The sequence below is a fragment of the Microcaecilia unicolor genome, chromosome 12, assembly GCF_901765095.1.
Source record: "Microcaecilia unicolor chromosome 12, aMicUni1.1, whole genome shotgun sequence".
NCBI classification, from domain to species: Eukaryota; Metazoa; Chordata; class Amphibia; order Gymnophiona; family Siphonopidae; genus Microcaecilia; species Microcaecilia unicolor.
Window position 1 is genome coordinate 68,817,236 of NC_044042.1, and position 27,301 is coordinate 68,844,536.

The following is a 27,301-nucleotide window of genomic DNA, read 5'->3' on the forward strand; positions in this document are numbered from 1 at the left end:
CTAGTGCCATCATCGCTGGGATTCTCACCCTGCAAACACACAGAAGGAAAACAGGGGCGGGAAAGGACCAGGCGGAACCTTTCACCTGTCCCAGTGAACACTGCAGTCACTCTCAGAGGGGGGAAACAAAGGACCCCCATTTCACTCTAAGCCAGGTGTTCTCAACCCAGCCCTCAGGACGCACCAAGCCAGTCAGGTTTTCAGGATATCCAAAATGAATATGCATGAGAGAGATTTGCATGCAGTGGCTCCGCTGTTTGCAAATCTCTCTCATGCATAGTCACGGTGGATATCCTAAAACCCTGGACTGGCTTGGTGTCCTGAGGACTGGGTTGAGAACCCCTGCTCTAAGCTTTTCAGAAATATTAAAGTCTAGCAGAACTATTGTACTCTGATAAAAGATGTGGGGGCAGTGGAGTGAGGGGGGAGCACCATTATGTCAGCATGGGTCCATGTCCCACCTGTAACATTTTCCATTCGAGTTTATAGAATCCATCAGGGGATAAAATTCACTTAATGAAATCTCTAGGCTGTTTCGGGGAGTCTTCACCACAAAAGCACTTATGTCCTCATCTTTCACCCAAATAGGCACCAGACCCCTGTGCAAGAGCTGCTGAGGTAGTAAGGCAGGAGAAAGGACAATCCCTCTCCAGTTCAGCTGGGTAACAGGCACAAAGACACGAAGCATGGCCAGGATCGCCGAGAGGCAGGATTAGAGCTCGGCTCTGAAACAGATACAACCCCCAACTTTATCTCCCCAGCATGGAGAGCTCTGGATGTTTCCACCAGCATGGCCCAGCGCAACTGGCTAATTTTCATCTCCTGCCACCATGTGGGTTGATTTTGACTGATGACACGGAAGCTTCAGCATTCACTGCGAGGTGCATAGAACTTAAGAACTTTAGCCAGTATAGTCGTTCCATGATTTGCGCTCGATCAGCCAGGCCGGCTTCTTCCACACAGTGGTCTCTGCACAGTAAGACAGATCATGACAAAAAGTTGCCCTGCACTGCAGTGACTTCTTTGAAGACAGCAGCATTCCAGGGAAGTTACTGAAGATCTAAGGGCCCCTGTGGACTGCAAACGCAGCTCTCCAAAGAGGTGGAGTGTGCAACAGCGAAGCTTTGTAAGAGCTCCATCCCACTGCCTCGGCTGCTGGGGGCTTCAGCACTCCCACCTACACCATTCTCGAAGTCCTCATGTCTTAAAATCCTCCATGATGTCCCGAAGGAGCAAAGGAGCAGAACAGGCAGAGGTCATGACATCTCTAGCTTATTGGCAAATGTTTCCTGAAGAAAGGACCAGGGGATGGGGGTGGGGAGGAGGGCAAGGATCAATCAGCAGTCGGTCCTTTTGGCAGATCTCAGCTTCCATGGCTCCTGCACACATGCAGCTCACAAGAAGATCAAGTAGGAAATACTGAAGGATTATCCTTCCAGCCCTTCTGTCCGTCATCTGAGCCCAGCCTCACCACTTAAATATATTATCCATAGAAAACTGGCCTCCAAGTCTTAAAATTATATAGAATATAAAAACAAGATCAAAGTCTTTTGTGTATAAAAAAAAAATAAATAAGATTTCGGAAAAGTTCGGGGCGGGCACAAATCAGTTTGCTGTAACTCGTGATTTCATCCATTCGAGGCCAGCCGGTAACCTACAGTAAAGGAATAAATTAAAATGCATAAAAATTTAATGAATGCATCAATTTATTTATTAGGATTTATTTGCTGCCTTTTTGAAGGCATTCATTCAAAGCAGTGTACAACAAGAATAAGTCAAACCTAAGCAATAGACAATTACAGCAGTAAAAATATTCAACTAAACATAAATGATGGCATAGTTTGCTATATTATAATGTCAACACATTATATAACAAAACATTTTAATAGATAATCAATGCACAGCTCAAAGATGGACCTGGATGTATGAAGAGTGTTAGTCAACTGACACCATGAGGGGTTGCTGCCTCATCACAGCACACACGAACACCCCTGCACACCATCAGGGTTATGGAACGGTTTGATAGATGCACCCCTTTCCCCGTAGCACTACTGGGTTCCTCACTCCATCTGGGGGCAGTGCAAGAATTCAGGGAAAAGAAACACCTGAATGGATCCACATAGGCCAGCCTCCCCAAAACCTGGTGGCAGTGCAATATTACAGAAACAGGGGAATTCTCCATCCACTAAACCAGTGGTTTTCAACCCAGCCCTCAGGGATCACCGGGTCAGTCGTTTTTTGGTTTTTTTTTAGGGTATCCACAATGAATATGCATGAGAGAAAGTTGCATTCCAAGGCGGCAGTGCATACAAACCTCATCCATATTCATTGTGGATATCCTGAAAACCCGACTGGCCAGGAGGTCCCTGAGGACTGGGTTGAAAACCACTGCCCTAAACAATCTCATTCAGTACAGCCCTGCTACACAAACAGAATCGGCTGTCCCACTTGCTTCCTGGTACAATGTAACTGTCTGATCTTTGCTTTTCCTCTCTTCAACTATCCCAGGGAATTCGCTTTTTGCCTCCATCTCCACTGGGAGGTCATTCCATGCACCCACTGCTCTTTTCTATTAATAAATTTTGCTCCCCAGGCAGTCGTATAGCCACAGGTGGGCCTGGATGGGCTGGGGCCCATCTACTTAGGGTTCAGGCCCACTCAACAGCAGCACACATGTAATGCTAGCTAGTGGGGATCCCAAGCTCCGCCAGCTGAAGACCTCCCCCTGATGGTGCTGAAAACACTGCTCTCCACTTCAACAGTCTAAGCTTCCTAAGCTGCTGATGCTGGCCTCATTGCATTGAGGGGTGGGGGGGGGGGGGAGAGGAGAACACTTGGTGCCCACCCACTTCTTGACTAGGCCCACCCAAAATCTGTCTGGAAACACCCCTGTCCCCAGGTCTCATAACCTCTTTATAAAGCTTCCTATTGAAAAATTGTAAAAGGTCAGTGTTCAAAGCTAATTGTCCAGAACCTGCTACCCTCATAACTAGTGCTCACCAGTCCCAATCTGTGATATTCAGCAGCATTATCTGGATAAAAAGGTAGTGCTGAGGCAGTCAGAACTAGCTGCCTAATTCTATTATATAGTGCTAAAAATATAGTGGAATTAGAAAAGGTGCAGAGAAGGGCGACGAAAATGATAAAGGGGATGGGACGACTTCCCTATGAGGAAAGGCTAAAGCAGCTAGGGCTGTTCAGCTTGGAGAAAAGGCGGCTGAGGGGAGATATGATAGAGGTCTATAAAATAATGAGTGGAGTGGAATGGGTAGATGTGAAGCGTCTGTTTACGCTTTCCAAAAATACTAGGGCTAGGGGGCATGCGATGAAGCTACAATGAAGTAAATTTAAAACGAATCGGAGAAAGTTTTCTTCACTAAATGTGTAATTAAACTCTGGAATTCGTTGCCAGACAATCTGGTAAAGGCGGTTAGCTTAGTGGAGTTTTAAAAAGGTTTGGACGGCTTCCTAAAGGAAAAGTCCATAGACTGTTATTAAATGGACTTGGGGAAAATCCACTATTTCTGGGATAAGCAATATAAAATGTTTTGTACTTTTTTGGGATCTTGCCAGGTATTTGTGACCTGGATTGGCCACTGTTGGAAACAGGATGCTGGGCTTGATGGACCTTTGGTATGTCCCAGTATGGTAATACTTATGTACTTATAAATTGTGTATGCAATTTAATTGCATAATGAGCCAATTAGTGCCAATAATTGGGTGCTATGAATTATGTGTACCTCTTAGTCGGTCTTCTATATAGCTGCATGCGTAAATTTTTACACATGATAAGAAGGGGGAGTGGACATGGGCAGGTCAGGGGTGTTCCTGGAATTTGTGCAGTGTTACAGAATTAGGCAGATTCGCATCTAATTTAGGATTTACACCAGGTTTCAGTTGGTTTTGGGTGTGGATCCTGGCGCCAAACGCTATCCTATAGACGGTGCCCAATTTGGAGTATTGATTCTAGAATCGTGCTTAGCACTCATTTTTTTTCAGCACCATATATACAGAATTTAGTCCTATTTGGCTAGTGCTGGCACAGAGCGAAGGCGGAGCCGGGAGTTAGCCAGGTACTGCTGCTATTTCATGCTGCTGCTGCCTGGATAGCCGTCCAGGTTCTAGCGTTCAATGTCGACGATATCCAGATAACTTCCAGCAGCCACTGAATACATGAATACTCAGCACTGGTATCAGAGAACAGCCCAGGGCTGAATATCAGAGTACAAAAAAACCCTGCGGTGACCAGTGTTTAAAATACTCCCCTAAGGTTCAAAGTCCCAGTGGCTAGACAAGGAACAGAGCTCATCCTGTAGCTGGGTGTTTCTATCCCTTTAATCCTAGCAGACCTAAAAGGGGAATCTACTCCCTGTCCTGTGGCAGCTGCTATGGGTGTGACCTAATCTCAAGGCCACGGCCTGTGAATTGCTGCATTTCCCCAGCTATCCACACTGTCCTCACACCCACTCATACTAGTGTCAGTGCCTAACAAAAGTCTCTCTTCTAAGAAAAAATCCCTTACTACAAACTCAATACAAGCTAAGGGTGATTATACATACTTAAACCTAAAACAGCAGCAGTGTGAGCACGTACCTGTCCCCTCCCCCTGTGCGCATGCGCCACACTCATATCCGCTGATCCCTTCCCCTGTATGCCTGCCCCACACCCACCCCTGCCTGCCCCCTGTGCATACACAGCTTGTGTACCTACCCCTCTCCTGTAAGCGCACAGCACCCTTGGATGTGCCATGGATGGTCTTTGATGGAGCTGAGGGTGAGGAACTTGGAAATCTCAGAGGCAGACATTGAATTCTTCACATCTTGTTTGTTTGCAAAGATCAGAACTGCTGCGTTCTGCAGATCCTGGGGGAAAACACATATATTTGTGATTCTTCTGTAACATTCAACACCACCCCCCCAACACACACAAAATTAGGAATCTTGTAGGCCTTCACTCCACCTGTCCCCCCACTAACGGCAGAAGGATGTCAGTCTATTCTGGCTGATGTGGGGGGGGGGGGGGGGGAACCCCAGCATGTTCTGCTTGGTTTCTCTGCAATGAACTTGCAGCTTTTTGCCTCTGAAATACTGCGGATCCTGAAAGGGCTACGCAGAATTCCAATATACATTATGACAGGACATACCTTCCTAGATTACAGATAAACTTATTTTGAGCAAAAGTGGATTTACTTCCTTCTGTCATTGCATTGTTGTGAAGCACGGATGGAAGGGGGGGGGGGGCGTCTCACCTCATGTGCCAGCATCTTATATAGTTCTTCTTTTGTTACTGTCAGTCTCTCTCTGTCTGTGCTGTCAATCACAAGGATAACAAACTAGAGGAAAAAAAAAAGGACAAATCTGGGTCACTTTTCACAGAACCTTTAGTGAAGATCCAGACTGAAGAAATCTGGAGAGAGAAAAATGGTCCCTTTCACCTGGAAGGGTCACTGACTCATGAATGCTATTGCTGCTATCAAAGGTCTGTCCCTCCTGTTGGCCAATCTGTTTTCCCTAGAAGGCAGGGTGGAAACTGCCACCCACTGCTTTCCAGAGCAGAGAGGTGTGGTAGCCCCGTTAGCCCACTTTTAAAGGTAATCAATAGAAATCAAACAAAATAAAACATGGAAAAGAAAATAAGATGATACCTTTTTTATTGGACATAACTTAATACATTTCTTAATTAGCTTTCGAAGGTTGCCCTTCTTCCTCAGATCGGAAATAAGCAAATGTGGTAGATGACAGCAGTGGCGTACCAAGGGGGGGGGGCGGTCCGCCCCGGGTGCACGCCGCTGGGGGGGGGGGGGGTGCCGCGCGCCTGTCGGCTCTTCGTTTTCATGCTCCCTTTGCCCCGGAACAAGTTACTTCCTGTTCTGGGGCAGAGGGAGCATGAAAACGAAGAGCCGGCAGGCGCGCGGCACCCCCCCCCCCCCCAGCGGCGTGCACCCAGGGGGGGTCCTTTCGCCGGGGGGGGGGGCGCCGCGCTGTTCCGGGGGGGGGTGCTGCACCCGGGGGGGGGGGCGCATCGGCGATCCACCCCGGGTGTCAGCCCCCATAGGAACGCCACTGGATGACAGTATATATATAAGTAAAACATCCAAGCATTTCATTGACAGTCTAAGGGTGAGGGTGGGTAGGAGGTATGCATGGGAACATCAAAGCATTTCAGAGATAGTCTAACAGAGAAAAGACAAACCTGCCCATTTCAAATTTAGGTCCACAGCGGAACCAGACAAAAAGGATGAAAGACTGCAGAACCAGAGCTGTGAGCGCTTTTCTGTTCCTTGCTAGCTGAGGCATCCATTCTCTGCTTCAAAGTCCCTTCCAGAAGTCAGTCAGGATCTTTGCAGGGTAGAGCTTCTGCACTGTCCTTCCCCTCCCCCTCCCACAAAAGCTCTGTCCTAGATGCATGTGCCCTTATGCATCAGTCCCTGTCCCCTGCTAGACTCTAGCCATGTGCACGGGGAAGGGAGAGATCTTTCTGCCACATCAGCCTGTGAACAGAACGTGCTTTTCTGGAGATGTTCTCAGGTCCTGATTTTTTAATTGTTTGGAGTAGCTCCATCTTAAACAAAATGGATCGTGCAACTGGCACTAACATTTAAAAAAAAGAGGCAGCTTAGTTTGAGATCTGATATATTGCCTACAGCAGACTAAGCCCTTTATACAACAATTAAAAAAAAAAAAAAAAAAAAGTAACAGAGTGAAGGAAGAAAAGGACTAAATCATGGGATAAAGCAGATAATTGCTCAGGATCATGTGATTCAGTTTGAGTTATCTTCAAAGGACACTGTTAAAACAGGGAAATTCAAACATCCTGATAGAATGGATGAAATAAAAGCCAAGGTAATAAAGAAGAAACCTGAATGATTCTAAGGTACCTGAATTAACTGCTAATAAGTGTGTCATGAATAAAACCAGTAAACTAGAGAGAAAAGAAAAAAAGAGCAGTTATGCTAAAGTCTTCATGAGGCAGAGAGATCTTGAAAACCCTCATATAAACATTCCAAGTTCAGAAAGGTTGACAGGAGACCAGCATTCAGCCTGTGTGGCTAAATAGTACTGTGAAAGATGCTATCAATGCCCAAAATTCCTTAAAAAAATGGAAAGCAAGAACTAAAAAAAACCAAAAAGCTCTGGCAAACCTAGATGTGAAATGTTAAGGCACGCCAAAAGAATTTGAGGAGAAACATGCTGAAGGAAAAAAAAAAAACTAACCTTTTCACATGCATCCAAAAAAAAAAAAAAACCTACAAGGAAATCAGGCCCAGATGCATCAACCAAACGTAAAAAAAGCAAAATCGTTAAAGCCATTACCAAATTTTAAAAAACGAACAATGCTCCAAAAAAACAAGTCGCACAAGTTCGGTGCGGTATTGTAAAGAACGATGCATCAATCCCCGTCGGTAATCGGCTCCTAAAGCATGCGCAGAGCAGCCAAGCATTATGCTGGCTGCTCTGCGCATGCCAGAAACGTCAAACAAAAAAAGAAAACAACACAAACACATGGCTCCCCGCTTTCCCCTGCATGTCTCCACAAACATAAAGGATCGGGAGGGGGCAAAGGCGCTCATAAGGACCGTCCTATATGGACGGCCTTGCCCCCCCCCCCCTCCCGAGGTTGCTGCTGCTCCTCGCTGCTCCGTGTGTGAAATAAAAGCTGTTAAAAATCTTAACTTTTGCAGTGCCGGGCCCCCCTCCTTTCCTGTCTCTCTCTTCTCCTTCTGTATCCAATGCTCCACCTCTTGCCATCCTCCGCCTCTGTGCCCCACCTCCCTGAGTTTGTCGTCGCCGCTCCCCCCCTCCACCATAATGGCCGGTGCAGCGCCTCTCACCTATGTTTGAAGGCGCTGCAAGGGTTGGATCAGCTGTTCGTCGATCGCTTCTGTCTCCTCCGACGTCTTTCTCCTTGTGCCCACCCTCCTCTGACGTCAGTTATCTACGTAGGTAACTGACGTCAGAAGAGGGCGGGCACAGGAAGAAAGAGAGAGACATCGGAGGAGACAGAAGCGATCGACGAACAGCTGATCCAACCCGTGCAGCGCCTTCAAACATAGGTGAGAGGCGCTGCACCGGCCATTATGGCGGAGGGGGAGTCCGGTGGAGGGGGGGAGCGGCGATGACGAACTCAGGGGGGCGGGGCACGGAGGTGGAGGATGTCAGGAGGTGGAGCATTGGATACAGAAGGAGAAGAGAGACAGGAAGGGAGGGGGGCCCGGCACTGCAAAAGTTAAGATTTATAACAGCTTTTATTTCACATACGGAGCAGCGGGGAGCAGCGGCAACCTCGGGGGGGGGGGGGGGGGGGCAAGGCCGTCCATACAGGACGCTGCTAATGAGCGCCTTTGCCACCTCCCGATCCTTTTTTAATTTTAGTTTCATTTTTTGTTTTTGGCAGAGGGAAGTGGGGGAGCTCACTTTTCTTTTTTAAACATGTTTTTTATGGTGCAGGGGGCAGCGGGGAGATGACAGCTCAGGCCTTAACGACAGGTCTGAGCTCACGTTAAATTTCTGCCGGTAAATGGTTCGTTGCAATCGTCGGTATGCTTAGTGCATTTCGAATTGTCCTCATTTCAATGGTAGTTTCTCGTTTGCATTCCATTTTCATTAGCTGCTAGCGTTGTCGGAAAATGGCCTTTAATGCATGCTACGTTTCAAAATTTCCTCGTTAAAGGGTTGTTAAAGTTTTGTGCATCTGGGCCTCAGTTGGGCCATTGGATGACCAGAGAATTAAAGGAGTGCTCGGGGGAAAATATGGAAGTAACAGAAAAATTTCTTTGCTGCCATCTTCACTGCAAAGGATGATAGGAAAATACCTATGTCTAAACCATTCTCTGTAAACAATGATTCAGAGAACTGAAACAAATAAGTATGAATCTAACATAGTAACATAGTAGATGACGGCAGAAAAAGACCTGCACGGTCCATCCAGTCTGCCCAACAAGATAACTCATATGTGCTACTTTTTGTGTATACCTTACCCTGATTTGTACCTGTCCTCTTCAGGGCACAGACCGTATAAGTCTGCCCCGCACTATCCCCGCCTCCCAACCACCAGCCCCGCCTCCCAACCACTGGCATCTGGATTTTGAGAAAGCCTTTGATGACCCTACTGAAAGATTTCTCAGGAAATTTAAAGAAAAAGTCATGGGTTAAGAGACTATGGGGCTCACTTTCAAAGCAGACTTACAAAGTTACATATGTTACTATGGAACTTTGTAAGTGTATGTACTTTGAAGATACACCTCAGTGTCAGATTGCAACATTGTAACTGGTTAAAGGATAAGAAACAGTAGGATTAAATCAGTGGGAGGCCCTAGGGATTAGAGCAGCGGACTGAGAATCAGGAAGCCAGGGTTCAAATCCAACTGATGCTCAACATGAACTTGAGTTGGTCACAGATTTGAACTAGTACTAAGAAAGCATGTGAGTAATCCTAATCCAGTGGAAAGAGGTAAATACTGGAGTTTCCCAGTGATCTGTGCTGGGACTGACCAGTAATCTATTTACTAATGATCATAGGCGCCCGGTATAAGAGGCTTGCACAAGTTACAAACAGCAGCAGGATGGCTCTTGGATCCGCAGTTTCTCATTCTCCGTCTTTGCTCTTTTCTGTTCTTGCTGCCTGCGTCCCGCCGCGGTTTCTCCTCTTTCCTTCCCCCGTGCCAATGTGCGACTCTCACAGTCACTTCAGCCTTCAGGGCTGCGCTGCATGATTGAGTCCTGCTGAGTGCTCCCGATTCCCGCCTTAATCGCTAGCGGTACTGTAGTGAATAGCAATCGTCGTCATCTGCTTCGCCTCAGGATCAGCCAGAGTCAGCCTTCCCTACGAGGGCTCCCGACCCGTCACGATGCAACTTCCTGCAAAGGCGGGAACGTGCGAGCGGGGCCATTACTGAGTAGGGAAGGCTCAAGGCTGGCTAAGAGTGGCTGTCTGAGGTGTTCCCATTCCCACTTCCTTCCCAGACCAGAAAAGGAAATTGTGGCACGCAGCGCACGTTGGATTTCAGGAGAGGTAGGTGCTGACTCTGAGGCAGGTTTTAAGTCAAAATAAAAAAATAAATATTTTGTTTCATGCAGATCTCAGCCCATTTGAGTCTCTTAGTCTTACATAACTAACGGGCTATAACTATAAGCCCCCAATGCAGTCCATTGGTTTTCTTATATTTTGTTTGTGATGACTTATATTGTGCCAAAATTGAAATTTGAAAACTGTTATCTCTATCTGGTCGTTAATGAAAGGAGCTCATTGTGAATACTATCCACCCTAAAAGGATGTTTTGTGGCTGTACATGAGAATTGTAATATGATCCCTTGTTTCATATTGTTGACGGTCTGCATTTTCCGTATGGGTGGTATATTGGTGTATTAGGTTCTGCCCAGTGTAATATTTATGGTACAATAAGGTTCTGAGTGTGTTTTTGCACAAAGTTGTGCATAGCGTTTTGCAGTTGAGCGATTGTGCTTAGAATATGCTTTGAGCAACCACTTTACTCTTTGACATATGATACATATCTAATATCTAAATTTAATAAAAGGTATTGTGACTTTTATTTTTACTTTTTTTTCTGTGTGTTGTCAGACAATTATGGATGTAAGCTCCGCCCCTGACCCCACCCCCCTTTAGCCTCCCCAAACAGTTGGGCCACCGACCGCCTATGCTAATGATCTGGAAAAGGAAAGCACGAGTAAACGGAAAACATTTGCGATATGACAGTTAATGAAGTGGAGGAACTGCAGGAGGAACTTGAGACTGACAGATCAGGACGCTAAGAGGCATATTTTCAAAGCACTTTGGGAGGCTAAGTTCCATAGGTTTCTATGGAACTTTGGGAGGCTAAGTGCTTTGAAAATGAGCCTCTAAATGACTGACACAACATAAGGAAAACTAATCTAACTATAGGTTCTGGGTTAGCAGTCACCACTCAGGAAAAGCATCTTGTCACTGCAGGCAATACACTGAATCCTCAACTCAGTGTGCAAAGGTAGTATAAACAAAAAGAAGCAAACAGGATGATAGGAATTATAAGTACATGAGTAATGCCACACTGGGAAAAGTCCAAGGGTCCATCGAGCCCAGCTTCCTGTCCACGACAGTGGCCAATTCAGGCCAAGGGCACCTGGCAAGCTTCCCAAACGTACAAACATTCTATACATGTTATTCCTGGAATTGTGGATTTTTCCCAAGTCTATTTAGTAGCGGTTTATGGACTTGTCCTTTAGGAAACCGTCTAACCCCTTTTTAAACTGTGCCAAGCTAACCGCCTTCACCATGTTCTCCGGGAACGAATTCCAGAGTTTAATTATGCATTGGGTGAAGAAACATTTTCTCCGATTTGTTTTAAATTTACTACACTGTAGTTTCATCGCATGCCCCCTAGTCCTAGTATTTTTGGAAAGCGTGAACAGACGCTTCACATCCACCTGTTCCACTCCACTCATTATTTTATATACCTCTATCATGTCTCCCCTCAGCCATCTCTTCTCCAAACTGAAAAGCCCTAGCCTCCTTAGTCTTTCTTCAATTTGTTGGAATGTAATTGTATTTTACATGCATTGCCTGTCACCTATTATTTCTCTGTGATTACTCTGTGACCTCTGATGTGAATTACTTAGAGAGGTCACACAGCTATGTAACTTCCTGTGGGGGTTAGACACAGCAGATGCAGCACATGCAGCACATGGAGCACATGGAGCTCATGTTCTCTCCTAACCTGAGAGGATCTATGGTGGTGTGAGCATCCATTACCATCTAAGCACATGGAAGGAGCTGATAATACAAATGTATAGTAATATGTATATATAAGCCTGTCTGATTATAATCTAACTACAAACTGTGAGTAAACAGATGTTTTGTTACTTCAACTTTAAAGTGACTCAGCAGTGAATTATTCAGGGGTGAATGAGAGAGAGATGAAGAAAGAAATTAACATTTCTAAAGCTGAAGCTGTGTGTACTCAAATCTGCTAATTATTTACTACAAATAATCCAACAAAAGGGTTATGGGCCCAGGGTCCAGGAATTGAAAAAGAAGAGAAATATTACCAGGCAGAAAAAAAAGGCCACATTTTTTCTCTTAAGTTTTAAAGGAAAGATTCAGTCTGTCTGTCTCTCTCTCCCCCCACACAGCAGACAGAAGGCTAAGAAAATGGCTGAGGGAAGAAATTCACCATTTTTCTATTCTCTCAAGGTGCCTAGATTAACTGAGTTTAATTATCGGCAGTGGGAACTAAGATTCATATGTCTCCTTCGAGCAAAAAGATTAAATATATGCTTAGACCAAGACAGAACAGATGAAAATATGGCTGAATGGGACAATGCAAACTATTATGTGAAGTGCATGCTTTTGGAAGCTCTCTCAGAGAAACAAGCCATATTAGTGGAGGGAAAAGATACACCAAAGGACATTTTATATAAACTGAGAACTATGTATGCAACTACATATGCAAAGCAGCAACCAATTTGGCTGGCAGAGTTGAATGAAACCAAATTAAGGGATAAAAGTAAATGTAATGATCACATTATGCATCTTATGTCTTCATTTCAAAAGTTAGAACTTTCTGGAATTCCCATGTGTGATGCATTGAAAAGAGCATTTCTTTTTACCTCACTATCAAAGAAGTTTGATGTTTTTAGGTCTGTAAATGAGGCCATTGAAGGGCAATCTTTTGAACAGGCAACATCAAAACTAAGGCAGGAATGCATAATAAATGATTCTGAGGAGATCTGTTCTCAAAGCAAGTCAGAGAGAAATGAAACAAATTTCTTGGCAAAGAACAGAGAAAGGCGGAGCTATGGGAAAACTCCACCCAAGGGCAAGCTGATTTGCTACTCATGTGGAAAGGAGGGACATGTATCTAAATGGTGTAAGGAAACACAAAACACTCCCTCTAGCTCACCTAAGCCAATGGAACTAAAGAATTTTCAAACCAGGAAATGTATGAAGGACAAAGATAAACACAAGGGCTTTCTAATGGCAGAAAAATCTTTGACTATGGTAAATAATAATTCAAATGAAGTACTTGGATTTTGGATTCGGGGAGCACATGCCATTTAACCAATTGTAAGGATTTCTTTCAGGAAATGTGTCCAGAGGAAGGTATTCTTAAAACTGCAAACGCAGGGACTGCTAAGATCCAAGCAAAAGGTATTGGATTCTTAAAATGCAAAGTGTCTAATGAAGTTAAAGAAATTCCTGTAAGTGATGTCTTGTATATTCCCCAAGCAGTTTGCAATATGCTTAGTGTATCTACATTAGATAAGAAGGGATTTGCGATTCATTTTGAAAACAGTAAGTGCACAATCTCTAAAAATGATGAAGTGTATGCTGAAGCTTTTATGCATAATGATGTTTATAAGCTGAACATTTCAGGTGAAGCCTCACATATGGCGCAAGTAAGGAAGAATGATGGTAAATGTAGTCTGGAAATCTGGCACCGCCGCCTGGGACATCGTGATTCTAAGGTGATCCAGGATCTTTACAGTAAGCAACTGGCCACCGGCATTCAGATAAGTGCAGATGCTGGTAAAATGGAGAAATGCATAGACTGTGTTACTCAAAAAGGTGTGAGACCCTCATTTCCTGCATACACAGGAAATAGGAGTAATAAAGTGCTGGACTTAATACACAGTGACTTATGTGGACCGTTTAATATCCCATCATTGGGAAATAACAGATTTGTGCTAATATTCTTGGATGATTTCTCTAGATATTGTGTGGCCTATTTGCTGAAAGAGAAAAGTCAAGTCACAGACATGCTGAAGAAATACGTAGCCATGGTGAGCAATAAATTTGAAAGAAAACCAAAGGTTCTTCAGACCGACAATGGTGGTGAGTTCACTTCACAAAGCATGCGCACATTTCTAGAACAAGAAGGCATTCAGCATATCACAACAGTAGCTTATACACCAGAGCAAAATTCTGTTGCAGAGAGAAAATTTAGGTCACTTGTGGAAATGACCAGATGTATGCTGTCAGATAGCAATCTCCCTAAAAGACTATGGGGGGAAGCCATTCTCACAGCAGTGTACCTACAAAACAGAATGCCAACTAAAGGCGCTGAGCGCACACCACATGAGACATGGCATGGTAGGAAGCCAAACCTGTCACACATAAGAACATTTGGAAGTACAGCATATGCTCATGTACCAAAGCAAAGAAGGCATAAGCTGGATTCCACAACAGAAAGGGGCATTTTAGTTGGCTATGCTCCAGGACACAAAGGATATAGAATTTTGAATCTGAAAACTGGCATTGTTGGCATAAGACATGTTACATATTTTGATGAAAACAAAAGGGTTGATAAAGGCTGGATTATCCCAGATGAGCCTTATCATCCAGAATATGAAACTAGAACCATAATAGACATGCCAGTGTATATAAATGCCATACCAAGGCAGATGTCTGAAAGCAACTCATCTGTATCTAACGAGGAACAGGCAGAGGAAACAGACACAGAAAGGATCATTGAAGAAGACAGTACAGTTGGAGAAGGGGAATTAATTGGAGAAGGACTCTCAGATATAGAGGATGCAGAAAGGTCGGACCAACCTGTTGTCAGACGCTCATCCAGGGAAAACAAAGGTGTTCCACCCCCAAGACTGTCTTACCTAACAAAGTCAGCAGAAGCTCAAGAGCCCTTAACATGGGATGAGATTGAGAAAATGCCAGCAGAAGAAGCTGCTGAATGGCATAAAGCTGCACAAGAAGAAATTGATGCATTGGATAAAAATAATACTTGGATTCTTACAAAATTACCTCCTGGCAAGAAAGCTATAGGATGCAAATGGGTATTCAAGTTAAAAAGGAATGCACAAGGAAAAGTGGAAAGGTATAAAGCCAGATTAGTGGCAAAGGGATATCTTCAAAAATATGGAGAAGATTTTGATGAAGTGTTTGCACCTGTAGTGAAACACACGACAATCAGAACACTTCTGAGCATTGCAGTCTCAAAAGGCATGCAAGTCAACCACATTGATGTGAAAACAGCATTTCTTCACGGAGATATAACTGAAGACTTGTACATGGAACAACCAACAGGTTTCATAAATACAAAACAAAGACAGCTAGTGTGTAAATTGAACAAAGGTCTTTATGGATTAAAGCAAAGTGCAAAATGTTGGAATGATAAATTGCATGAAATATTGACAAATTTAGGATTTAAGCAAGGTGAAGCAGATAAATGCTTGTACACTAGGTGCACAAATGGACAATATGCATACATTTAGCTTTTGTTGATGATCTGCTCATTGCAAGCAAAAGTGAGCAAGAGTACAAGGACATTGTAAAGTGTTTAAACCTCAATGTTGAGATAAAAGAACTTGGTAATGTGTCATACTATCTTGGTATAGAAATTGAGAAACAAAATGATGGTTCTTATCTTCTAAGCCAGAAGCAGAAAATAAATGAGCTTATTGAAAGTTTAGGTATGCAAGATGCCCAAGTTGTAAGCACTCCCATGATCACTGATTTTCTGAAGGATGAAACAGTAAGAGAACCTTTACCAGATAACATCCAATATAGATCAGCCATAGGTAAGCTTTTATATCTAGCTACCACATACAGGGCTGATATAGCAAATGCAGTAGGAATTTTGAGCAGAAGGGTCAGCTCACCTACCAAATCAGATTGGACTGCAGTTAAAAGGATGGTAAGGTATTTAAAGGGTACCATTGATTGTAAATTAAAGATTTCAGCCAATAGTAATCCAAAACTAATATGTTACTGTGATTCAGATTGGGCAGGGGATCATTCTGACTATAAATCCACAAGTGGATGTGTGTTTATGTATGGAAATGTACAAATTTCATGGGCCAGTCATAAACAAAGTATTGTGAGTTTGTCTTCTACAGAAGCTGAATATGTGGCCGTATCGGAAGCGTGCAGAGAACTGATGTGGATTGAAAAACTTTTGCTGGATTTCGGAATAGCTGAACAGAGACCAATCCAGATAATGGAAGATAATCAGAGCTGCATCCGACTGTCACAGAATGACAAGGTTCAGTCACGCACCAAGCACATCGCAACGAAATACCACAACGTGCGAGAGTTGGCAAAAGAAGGGGTCATCAGTCTACCCTATTGTCACACCAGTGAGATGACAGCTGACATCATGACCAAACCGTTACCCAGAGAACATTTTGTGAATCTGCGTATAAAGCTTGGACTTTGTATGAATAAATAATTGCATGACAGTTATGCATGAGAAGGGGTTTGTTGGAATGTAATTGTATTTTACATGCATTGCCTGTCACCTATTATTTCTCTGTGATTACTCTGTGACCTCTGATGTGAATTACTTAGAGAGGTCACACAGCTATGTAACTTCCTGTGGGGGTTAGACACAGCAGATGCAGCACATGCAGCACATGGAGCTCATGTTCTCTCCTAACCTGAGAGGATCTATGGTGGTGTGAGCATCCATTACCATCTAAGCACATGGAAGGAGCTGATAATACAAATGTATAGTAATATGTATATATAAGCCTGTCTGATTATAATCTAACTACAAACTGTGAGTAAACAGATGTTTTGTTACTTCAACTTTAAAGTGACTCAGCAGTGAATTATTCAGGGGTGAATGAGAGAGAGATGAAGAAAGAAATTAACATTTCTAAAGCTGAAGCTGTGTGTACTCAAATCTGCTAATTATTTACTACAAATAATCCAACACAATTACTCAGAAAAGAATAGAGAATAAAAGTGAGAATATCATAGTGCTTCTACTGGTCCATGGGGCAATCACATTGGTCATTTGGGGCATCTTTTACTAAAGTTTAGTTCGAGTTATCTGCAGCAGGGCCCGTTTTATTCCTATGGGCCCTGCTGCAGGTAACTCGAGCTAAGCTTTAGTAGAGAACCTCCTTGACCTCCAAAAACAGAGAAGGGCAACCAAAAATGGAAAAGTTTATTTATATCCCACTTTACCTAAAGTGGGTTAAAACAAATACATATATAATTAAAATAAACATACAATCAAATAAGATTGTATCTATTCAGAGATCAACATCTGCGAAACATTAAATCATATAAAAGCAAACTTCAATGCAATCTTAAAAATGCATTAAAGTTGATTTAAAAACTCCCCATTATGAAGAAACCCTAAAGTTAGGGCTCTTAAAGTTTGAGAAAAGAAGACAGAGGGGCTAGAGTTGTGTTTATAAAAGTCACAAGCAGGCCGGAACAGAGGGAAAGTACTAGGATAAAGGAACACTCCATGAAACTAATTCGGAACAAGTTTAAAACTATTCAGTCAGGCAACAGACGGCAAACTTAAATCCTTCACTGATCTACAGTCTTGAGTATTCAATCCCCTCCAGAGATATCTTTCGTTATGCTCAGCTGAGTCATTATGTTCGAACGTTACCATGGAGTGACTTGGCAGAAGACGTTCAGGTTGAGCTCTCTACAGCCTGTTCTTTAGAGGCGCAACAGAAAGTGTCGCTTTCCTTTCATCATCGGCATATCAGGGACATTGCTCCAGAATTAAACTACTCTTGGCTTTCGGAATTATGGAGGAAGGATATCCTGCTATCGCTAACAGTGGAGCAGCTGAAAGCACACATTTTGGCCATTCGCAAATACTCTGCCATTGCTGCGCACTGGGAGCTGCAATGCAAATTTGTGCTCCGTGTGTATATTTCCCCACGTCGTGGGACTGTCACCATGGGGATCGTGTCTGAAGTGTGGAGCAGAAGGGACGTGTGTTTTGGACATGTATAGGGATTGTAAAATTCTGGAAAGACATATTATTGCAAGTGGCAGGGATGTGGAACGCGAGATGGCACTATGATTCGGCGTTCTTGCTTGGGCGCCCAACTTTAAGTTCACCTTCTCCGAGTGGATTGAAAAGATTTGTGTTTAAAGCCACTATAGTGGCCAAAACAAGCCATTTTGACAGAATGGCTATCTAACAATTACCCTACAGTTCAGCAATGGAGAATGTGGATGATCGTGTTTCTGAGAACGGAGCGGATGGAAATTCATGACTTTGCTTCAGCTGGAGGGGTAAAACTGCAGCAATGCTGGTGTCCATTCTGGAATACAATGACCCCCCCCCCCCCCCCCTGTGGCAAGAAGTCACCTGTTGAACAAATAGATCCCAGATATACAATTCACTGGTATTCAGTCTTGTTAACTTTTATGCTCGTAGGGTGTTTTAAGGTATTCAGTAGTTAAGGGGAAGGGAAATTTGTAAAATGTTATGGCTTGGTGGCATGTAACCGATGGAGATGTTTATCAATAAAAACGATTGATACATAAAACTATTCATTCAAGAATTGAGCTGTGAATTTGTTGCCAGAGGATGTGGTAAAAGCATTTACAGCTAGGATGAAATATCTGGACAATTTCCTGGAGGAAATGTTCACAAACAAGGATTAGCCCAGTAGATTATCTGAGTGTCTCCACCTCACGGTTCTGCAGTACGCTATAAGGAACAGTTAACCGTTAGAATCTGCCGGGCTTTTCCAAATAGGAGACAGGTTGCTGGACATGCCATGCTAGCTCCGACCAGTGGCTTCTCACATCTTATGTTATTACACCCCATCAGGGGCCTGAAATTATCCTTGAAGAGAAGGAGTCAAAGTACCATCGAGAACCTTATCAGTGCCCACCTCAGGATTATACTGGGCAAACATCATACAGTTGCTTCTAGAGTCCAAGACAGCTCACAAACGTAATATATGCCTCTACCCAGGGCGGCCATCTTTATTTGCCACAGAGAAATTCATTGCTGCCATAGTTTGAACTTCTTCCCTGACGAAGATACAAAACCTAGCCATGTTGGCGGAGGTTCTTCTGACTAGCAATTTTGCTGCCAGTTAAGTAAAAGCATGTGAATGCATTCAATTATGCATTTAAACTACAGAGGTTTGTAGTCACTGCACTGAAGAAATAGATGCTATTCTGAAGTGATTTTCCAAGATAAAATAATATAAAAATATTCATTACAGCCATACATAAAAACACTGTAGATGCAGGAGGAATTGCACTCTGCTGCCTAATGAAGAGTTCAACAAGCAACACGGTTGTATTAAATTCTGATAATCCCAGTAACTTTAACAACAGAGTCTACAACTAAAAAAAATCTTAATATGTATTAAAAGTTATCAATAGAAATCAAACAAAATAAAACATGGAAAAGAAAATAAGAAAACTCTGTCAGACTGTCAAAGTAATGCTTTGATGTTTCTCTTATATATACTATCTGCTACCACATTTGCTTATTTCCGATCTGACGAAGAAGGGCAACCTTCGAAAGCTAATCAAGAAATGTATTAAGTTATGTCCAATAAAAAAGGTATCATCTTATTTTCTTTTCCATGTTTTATTTTGTTTGATTTCTATTGATAACCTTTAAGAGTGGACTAACACGGCTACCACACCTCTCTACTTAATACGTATTAGAAAAGCATCATTCTTATTCAATGGTAGTTTGCCTTTTCTGTTGGTGTATTTCATGAGGAATATACTGTGCCTGGGACTTATTCTCATTTTATATTAGCCATATAGTTGTCCCTGCGTGTTTGACTACTGATTGGTTCCTTCCAACTGATCTACCCAGGAAATGGCATTGCAGAGTGTCATGAATGCCACAACATTTCAAGCTGAACATACACTTCCTCCCTGCAGCTGCACTGGGGAACTTGGTCCGAACTGCATCAGAATGGGAGTGGTGGGGGGGGAGTCTGCAAATGAGCTAGTGGTGGTGACCTGAAGTATCCCGACAGAATACCCTTTGCTCTAGTCTCACAGAGACTCTCCTTACCTCCGTGTTGGAATAGTAGGTGTTCCACGTGGATCTCAGGGTCTCCTGTCCCCCGATATCCCACATCAGGAAGTGTGTTTTCTTTATGATAATTTCCTCCACGTTACTGCCAATGGTAGGTGAGGTATGGACTACCTCATCCATGAGACTGCAAAAGAGGGAAGACCAGTGTTAGCTCTGCAGTGCTGACAAATGATGCAGTGTCTGCCTCCCCCACAGCTGCCAGGGGAAGGGTAATGAGCATTTTTAGGATTTTGCACAACTCAGATACCTTATTGTGCTGTCTAATGAATTAGGGATCCAATCCCAGCTCCACCACTCACTGTTACTGACTATGAGCTGTATTTACAACACCAAGCTCTGCACTACATGAAGTGTTCAAGTGATGCAGAACAGACCTCAGTTTACCACTCTCTGCCATGTCTATGATCCTGCAACAGCTACTGGGCTCTGTGCCAGGCAAGAATGTAGTGTTGATACAGGCAGGGCATGGAGGGCCGTCACAGGATATTTAGCCACCATCATACCCTGCAGGCTATAGGCTAAGTCAAGCTTTACTATCTTGGCTTCAAGTAACACTGGCCACTGGCATTCTGTTGATCAATCATGTTAATTTTATGCTGAGTTTTGATTTCCTTTTAGATTTGCTGTATGTTTATGCTTTGCTTTTATTGTACTGCATGTTTTAGTCTTGAGTTTGTTTTAACTTTTATGAGTGTAAATTGTAACCCGCTTAGATGTCTTTGATAGGCAGGATATAAATTTGATAAACAGTGTAGCTGGGCAGAAGCAAAATCTAACAGGCAAGTTTTATTTTGCTCCTGCCTTTTCTGTCCTCGGAAGGCATACAGTAATTTTACACCTGAGACCATGCAGTGGCCAAAAGTTAAGCAGCAGCATTAGGATTTCAACCCTGGCTTCCCTAGCGTTCAGCTCACTGCTCTAACCACTAGACTACAGGAAAAGGCAAATTAATCCAGCCAGTCTGCCCAGTTGAGATTTGCCTAACCTCATGTATCCAATGCAGACATTTTCTATAAGTAGCCCATCAGCTTCCCATCTTCTTTTTTATTTGACCTCTCAACCCTTTACTCACCACTGCCCTCCACATCTGTCCCAAGCAAGCACAAATCTGCTATAAGGGCTGACTACCATCACCACATCTGCTGGTAAGCCACTTCAGGCCTCATTTTTAGCTTTCATTTGTTAAAAATACTTTTCCAATTATACAGTTACAAACATGTCCACCGCAGATGGAACAATCATTAAAGCAAACAGTGTAGCATAAATTCTAATATTGGAAAGAATAGATAGAAAATGTTCCCAGAGTCCACTTAATATGAAGAAATTGGAGAGACCCAAGAAAAACATTGGAGCACAGGAAAGGTACAAAACTAAAAAGAAAAACAGAGGGTGACACATGGAGCATTACATCATCACAATCGAGCACGCTATGACTCCACCTGCTCATCTAACTCCGGGCCCTTCAGAACTTCCTTTGTTGTGACTAAAACATTATTTCTATATTTAAACACAACATTTATAAGGAAGTCTTAAATGGGAAACTGCTCCAGGACTGGAATGCCTGATGCAAGGCCAGAAGTTTCCTCCTCCTTCCTTGTATTATTCTTGATAAGTTAAGAAATACCCCCCCAACAAAATTAACCTCCTTATTACGGGAAAAAAGTTTCAAAACCCAGTTTCAATCTTGCTTGGATACAACTACATCAAGCAAGGTGCCTCTCATAAGTACCCCTGTTTTCCCACCATTTGGAAGAACTTGGACTTTCTCCCTGTGGGGGATACCACTCTTCTCTTCCCAACTTTAGTCAAGGATGGAATAACTTCTGGCCATTCCCTATTTCAAGAATCTCAAAAAAATGCATCTTCAATAATTCCATAGAGGCCACAGATGATCCCTTAGGGAAGTTGAAAAATCTCAGACTCTACTGATATAAACCTTTTGGATTAATGCTTGTGCTACCTGCTCAACAGTAAGGGCATTTTTGGCCTCCGACAAGGCTTTGGTACATGCCTGTATTATGTTCTCATGCTGCTGTATTTGCCCGTGAACAGAAACAATAACTGATTTTTTTTCCTCCAGTAAATACCTCACCAACCAAGCTTCCTGCACAGCTAAAGTATCCCACAAGGAATTGAGAGTTATAACCAGTGGCGTAGCTACATGGGGCCACGAGAGCCTGGGCCCCCATAGATTTGGCCCTGGACCCCCCCCCTGCCGACGATCCTCTCGATCCCCCCTCCCATCGCCAACCTGCTGTCACCTACCTTTGCTGGTGGGGGACCTCAACCTTCGCCAGCCAAGGTCCTCTTCTTCCGGCGCAAGGCTACATTCTGTTTCTGTGAGTCTGATGACCCACAGAAACAGAACGAAGCCTTGCAGATCAGCCAGCGGCCGCATTGCTGGCTGATCTGCAAGGTTTCATTCTGTTTCTGTGAGTCTGACTCAGAAACAGAACAAAGTCTTGTGCCGGAAGAAGAGGACCTCGGCTGGCGGGGGTTGGGGTCCCCTGCCAGCAAAGGTAGGCGATGGCAGTGGGAGGGGGGTCAAGAGGGTCACTGGCAGGGGGGGGGGTCAAAGTTGTTGTTGGTGGTGGCGGCGGCGGGTCAGCAATGGCGGGGTCGGCAGCGCCAGGGGGGACTAAAATGTGCCCCCTCACCTCGGGCTCTGGACCCCCCTCCCGCCGAAGTCTGGCTACGCCCCTAGTTATAACTAGCTTAAATTTAAACTGGATGGGGGAAGGGAGGAGGAATTGGGGAACTGAGCTCTGAAGATCTGGAACCATCCATGTTATTTGAATGTTCTAATGTGTACTTAATAGAAGTTTCATTAGTATTACACTGACATCATATCAAATCTCTGTTATTTGAATTTCAGTGCTGTTAGTATGTATATTTTTGATACTGTTTCATGGTAGTCCTATTATATGGTTTGAATTTGCTGTTCACAGGTTTAGCTCATTTAGGGCCCTTTTATAGAGCGGCTTACCGCTCGCTCTTCTGGGACTACCACCGGCCCAATGCGGTCGCCAGTTGTAGTCTCACCCCGAGCGTGCACTACTTCTGGGGGAAAAAGAAAACCTCCTTAAATGGCTTGCATGATGGTAACCCCGCAGTAATCGGGCATTGCGGCTAGTGCTGGGTTAGCGCAGAAGCCTTTATCGCCACCTCAGTGGGTGGCGGTATGGACTCCCTGCCACATAGTAAGAGTTATCTTACTGCATTGGCCATGTGTGTCTGGGGGCTTTTTACCCACTGCAGTAAAAAGGGCCCTGGTGCGCAGGGAAAAACGGCCCCCGCTGTTAGCGCAGGGCTCTTTTTCCACGAAGTTTGATAAAAGGACCCCCTATTGTATTTACATTTATATTCGGTCATTTTTACTCTTGTTATGCTGTTAAACAAAATTGTACATGTTATGTTGAACTGCACCACTGAATCTCTTCATAAAGGCGGTTAATAAATCCCAATAAATAAATAAAATAAAACAGTCAGCAATACAATGATAATATGCTAGATTTTAATTTTGTCGTATCATTACATTTCATCTAAGTTTTCCATTTTAGCTGGAGAGTAATAGCTCTTTTATGTTTCAAAAACTAATAGGGGGAAAAAAAACCCTCTCCATACTCGATCAGTAGTCTGGTTTCAATCAGCGTCTACAGCAGGGGTCAGTGGGTACATGGACGTCGTGAAGTTGATATTGGGACCGCGTCAATGCCACACGCTCCAGAGCCCAACTCCAGCAGCACAGTGGACCAAAAACTGTCAGTTGACGACTAGACCAGGGAATTCACTGCTGACAGAGCTGAGGGGTAACTTGAAAGGCAGCTTTTGCGCTTCCCCATAATTACAGAACTCTTATCAACCACTATCACAAAGATCAATTTATTTATTTCACTTATAAAAACCATCTATAATTTCCAAAAGCTCTGGGTAAAAAACATACAACATCAATGCCTAATCCACCAGCCAGGCTCCCTTCATGTCTTATTACTAAGTATTGTTATAATCCCCCCAAAGCCACCAAAATTAAGGAAGGATGTTATCTATGTTCACTGCTGTTTGTTCTTTCAACCAAGGGCCCTTCCACAAGATTAGTTAAATGTCTATTAGTGGAGGAGTGGCCTAGTGGTTAGGGTGGTGGACTTTGGTCCTGGGGAACTGAGTTCTATTCCCGGCACAGGCAGCTCCTTGTGACTCTGGACAAGTCACTTAACCCTCCATTGCCCCATGTAAGCCTCATTGAGCCTGCCATGAGTGGGAAAGCGCGGGGTACAAATGTAACAAAAATAAAATAGATACTATTGGAGATTCTACATGGAATGTTGCTACTATTGGAGATTCTACATGGAATGTTGCTATTCCACTAGCAACATTCCATGTAGAAGGCTGCGCAGGCTTCTGTTTCTGTGAGTCTGACGTCCTGCACGTACGTGCAGGACGTCAGACTCACAGAAGCAGAAGCCTGCGCGGCCACATTGGTGATCTGCAAGGGCCGACTTCTACATGGAATATTGCTAGTGGAATAGCAGTAGAATCTCAAATAGTAGCAACAGTGGAGGAGTGGCCTAGTGGTTAGGGTGGTGGACTTTGGTCCTGAGGAACTGAGTTCGATTCCCACTTCAGGCACAGGCAGCTCCTTGTGACTCTGGGCAAGTCACTTAACCCTCCATTGCCTGCCGCATAGAGCCTGCTATGAGTGGGAAAGCGCGGGGTACAAATGTAACAAATATGTTTAGAAGCTCAATGCAGTCATACCACTGCTGTTTTCAGACTAAGGCTGATTGTTATCTAATTCCTCTCTTACTTGGCAGCTTCCTGCAGCAGGGGGGTCGCATGCAGTGACAGATGTGTAACACACAGGGCTAGCGTGTCAGATCTGGTTCTCTCTGAGCACACTGGGTTCCCGATTCCCCAGGCCTCTGCAGTGTGATCAGGACCCCCCTCCCCCACAGCTTCCAAAGCCCAAGATACACTTCATTTCCCATCTCACCCCCTGCTCAGGCCATCTGCTAGTGGTTTAAATATGAATGGGGGGAAAGTAAGGGGAATACTTACAACTGGTAAAGGATGGTAGTCTTGCCAGCATTATCCAGACCCACAATAATCACCTTGTGCTCTGCAGAACAAAGGAGAAGAGCAGAGAAGGGTCAGCAGCCTGGTCTCCTGTGGGACCCCAGCCCCCACAATAGATAATCAGAAGTATGGGAAAGGGCCAGGGGTGGGCTCTTTCTCCGGACCTAGCCAGCTCTGCAGTTTGAAGGGGGGGGGGGGGGGGAGGCAACACTTGCCTCTCTCTCCTCCCTCCCTTCATGCAGGCACGCTAGGCATACCTTTGCTGGCAGCCAATAAATGGACTGCCACCACTCCCAAGGTCTTGCTTTGAGCAGCATGCAGGAACTTCTCTCACATGCTCGAGAAGTCCCAGCCTGCTGCCCAGAGCTGGAAACTAGGAGCTGGGAGCAGCAGTAGTCTATTGACTTGGCTGGCAGGGCTCAGCATCCCCACCAGCAAAGTAAAAGATAATTCAGCAGGGGGCCCAAGCTCACATTTTGGGAGCCAGTTGTTAAAGTAGCCATGGAGGGCCCTACTTTAACAACTGGCTCCCAAAATTCTTAAAAACTTAACAACCGGCTCTTGCAAGTCTGTGAGAGCCTGCTCCAGCACACCACTGGAAAGGGCACATTGTGGAATTTAGCCACCACAAAAAAAGTTAACAGATACACAGAGCAAAACAACAAAACAAAAAACCCCAGGTCCAATTCTGTGAGCAGTAGCAGGGCAGAAAGACGAGTTCTGAGGGGGTTCGGGGCCAGGCAATGCTGGGGAACGAGGAAGAAGGACTGACATTTCCCTTCTGATGCCAGGTTACTCTAATAGTTAGCTGGGGGACAAGAAGAGTTCTTTGCTCATCGGGGAATTAAGGGATCCGTCCCCCTGACCTGCGTCATAGTTTTTCTAACAAGAGGCTTTCAAATTCACTTTTTATTTTGGTTTGGGAAGGTGTTTGAGGGAAGGGGGGGGGGGGCGCCCTTTATCCAAATGTTTCAGTCTCAGAGGTGAGCGCTGAGAAATCTTGAAGCCAGGTTTCCAGACCCAGAAGTGCAAGGAGGAGAGGCAGTTGAAGGTTTCACCAGAAATGAATCTAGGGACAAGCAACTGGGGAAAAAAATGTTCAGAAGTAGAACAGATGTTCTTCTAAAGAGAATTCTTAACAATAGGCGTCTAAGAAAGTAGCAGGAGTGTGATCAAATGCATTCTGAAGCGACCCTACTGAAATTAAAAGTGGAGGTGGGGAAGAGAAGGAAAAGGAAAGCCAGGAATGTGAAGCATGTCTGAAAGTGTCTGACTTCGGGCGAACATGGCGCAGACGTTGCTTTTTCTGCTGATCCTGCCCGGCCAGGGAGCAGCAAAAAACCTGGGCCAGACAAAACAGCCCTGGAAAGGCAGTCGGGTGTTCCAAAACATCTGCAACATCACATCCCCTCCCCCATAGGACTCCCAGTGGTGCTGCTGAACGCCTTTCAAAAGTAAAACAATCTTCACAGCTCTATCCCAATCCCAGACACCCCATGGGGAGTCTGAAAGGAAAGAATAGAGCCCCCGGCCCAGTGTCAGTCTGGCACCCTACCACAGTACAAAGCCCAGAAACAACAAAAGCAGCTGAAGGCTTATTGCTGACACAGCAGATGACAAAAAACTAGAGTCAGACTCAGGACGGACGCCCCACATAATTCAGAAATACTTCTTTATATTTAAAGTACAAGGACCTTGTTCAGCAGGCTGTCTCCAGCAGCCCGACTAGGGGTACTATACATTTCACCACTCAGAGAAAAAAGTTTCAAGGAGGCTGCGGTAGATTCAGGATGAGCCCCCTACAGAGATCTGGAAAAATATCTGGAGGGAAGAAGACGGGGGGAATCCAATAACCTTTCTAAATATTACAAAGGAAGGGGAAAAGAGCCCTTGTAGAGATCATAAAGAAGGAGAGGGTCAGAAGGAGCCCCCTACAAAGAACAGAAAAACTCTCATGTAGCATGAAGGGAGGGGGAGGGGGAGGGGGAGGCAACCCCCCCACCACCAGAAAGCCTTCTAAAAAGTAGCGGGCTGGAAAAGGAAAGAACCCCCTATGGAGACCAGAAAGACCTTTGAGTAGTAAGAAAAGGCCACGAGATCCAGTGATCCTTCTAAAAATTAGAAGGGGGAGGAAGGATCAGGATGTGAGGGAAGATCAGGGAGAGCCCCCTATGGAAACAGGGGATCGTCCAGGTGACTCTTCATTCCCCTCAGAGGCCAAAGGCGAGAGACGGGAAAATGGGCTCTTTCTCATAGAAATGTCCAAGACACCCCCACCCCGTCTGGGCCAAAGAGGCACGTCCTTACCATGAGTTCCGAAGATCGCCATCAGCTTTGCGAAGAGCTGCCCCATACTGTAGGGCCCGGAGCCCGCGGGTTGAACACAGCGATCTGCAAAAGGACGTCGGTCTGACTGCAGAAGCAATTAAAGGGCCACTA

The 27,301-nt window shown here is 44.4% G+C and overlaps 1 protein-coding gene across 1 annotated transcript; it reads right to left on the bottom strand.

The window, feature by feature from the left end:
- Nucleotides 1–1,308: 1,308 nt before the first annotated feature.
- Nucleotides 1,309–27,301, bottom strand: ARL5C (ADP ribosylation factor like GTPase 5C). The gene is made up of 6 exons (XM_030220943.1): nucleotides 27,170–27,301; nucleotides 24,845–24,905; nucleotides 19,766–19,913; nucleotides 5,249–5,332; nucleotides 4,711–4,862; nucleotides 1,309–1,654 (listed from the first exon to the last, which is right to left on the bottom strand). Exons 1-6 carry the CDS (start codon nucleotides 27,213–27,215, stop codon nucleotides 1,606–1,608), a joined length of 540 nt encoding a protein of 179 aa, XP_030076803.1. The 5' UTR covers nucleotides 27,216–27,301; the 3' UTR covers nucleotides 1,309–1,605.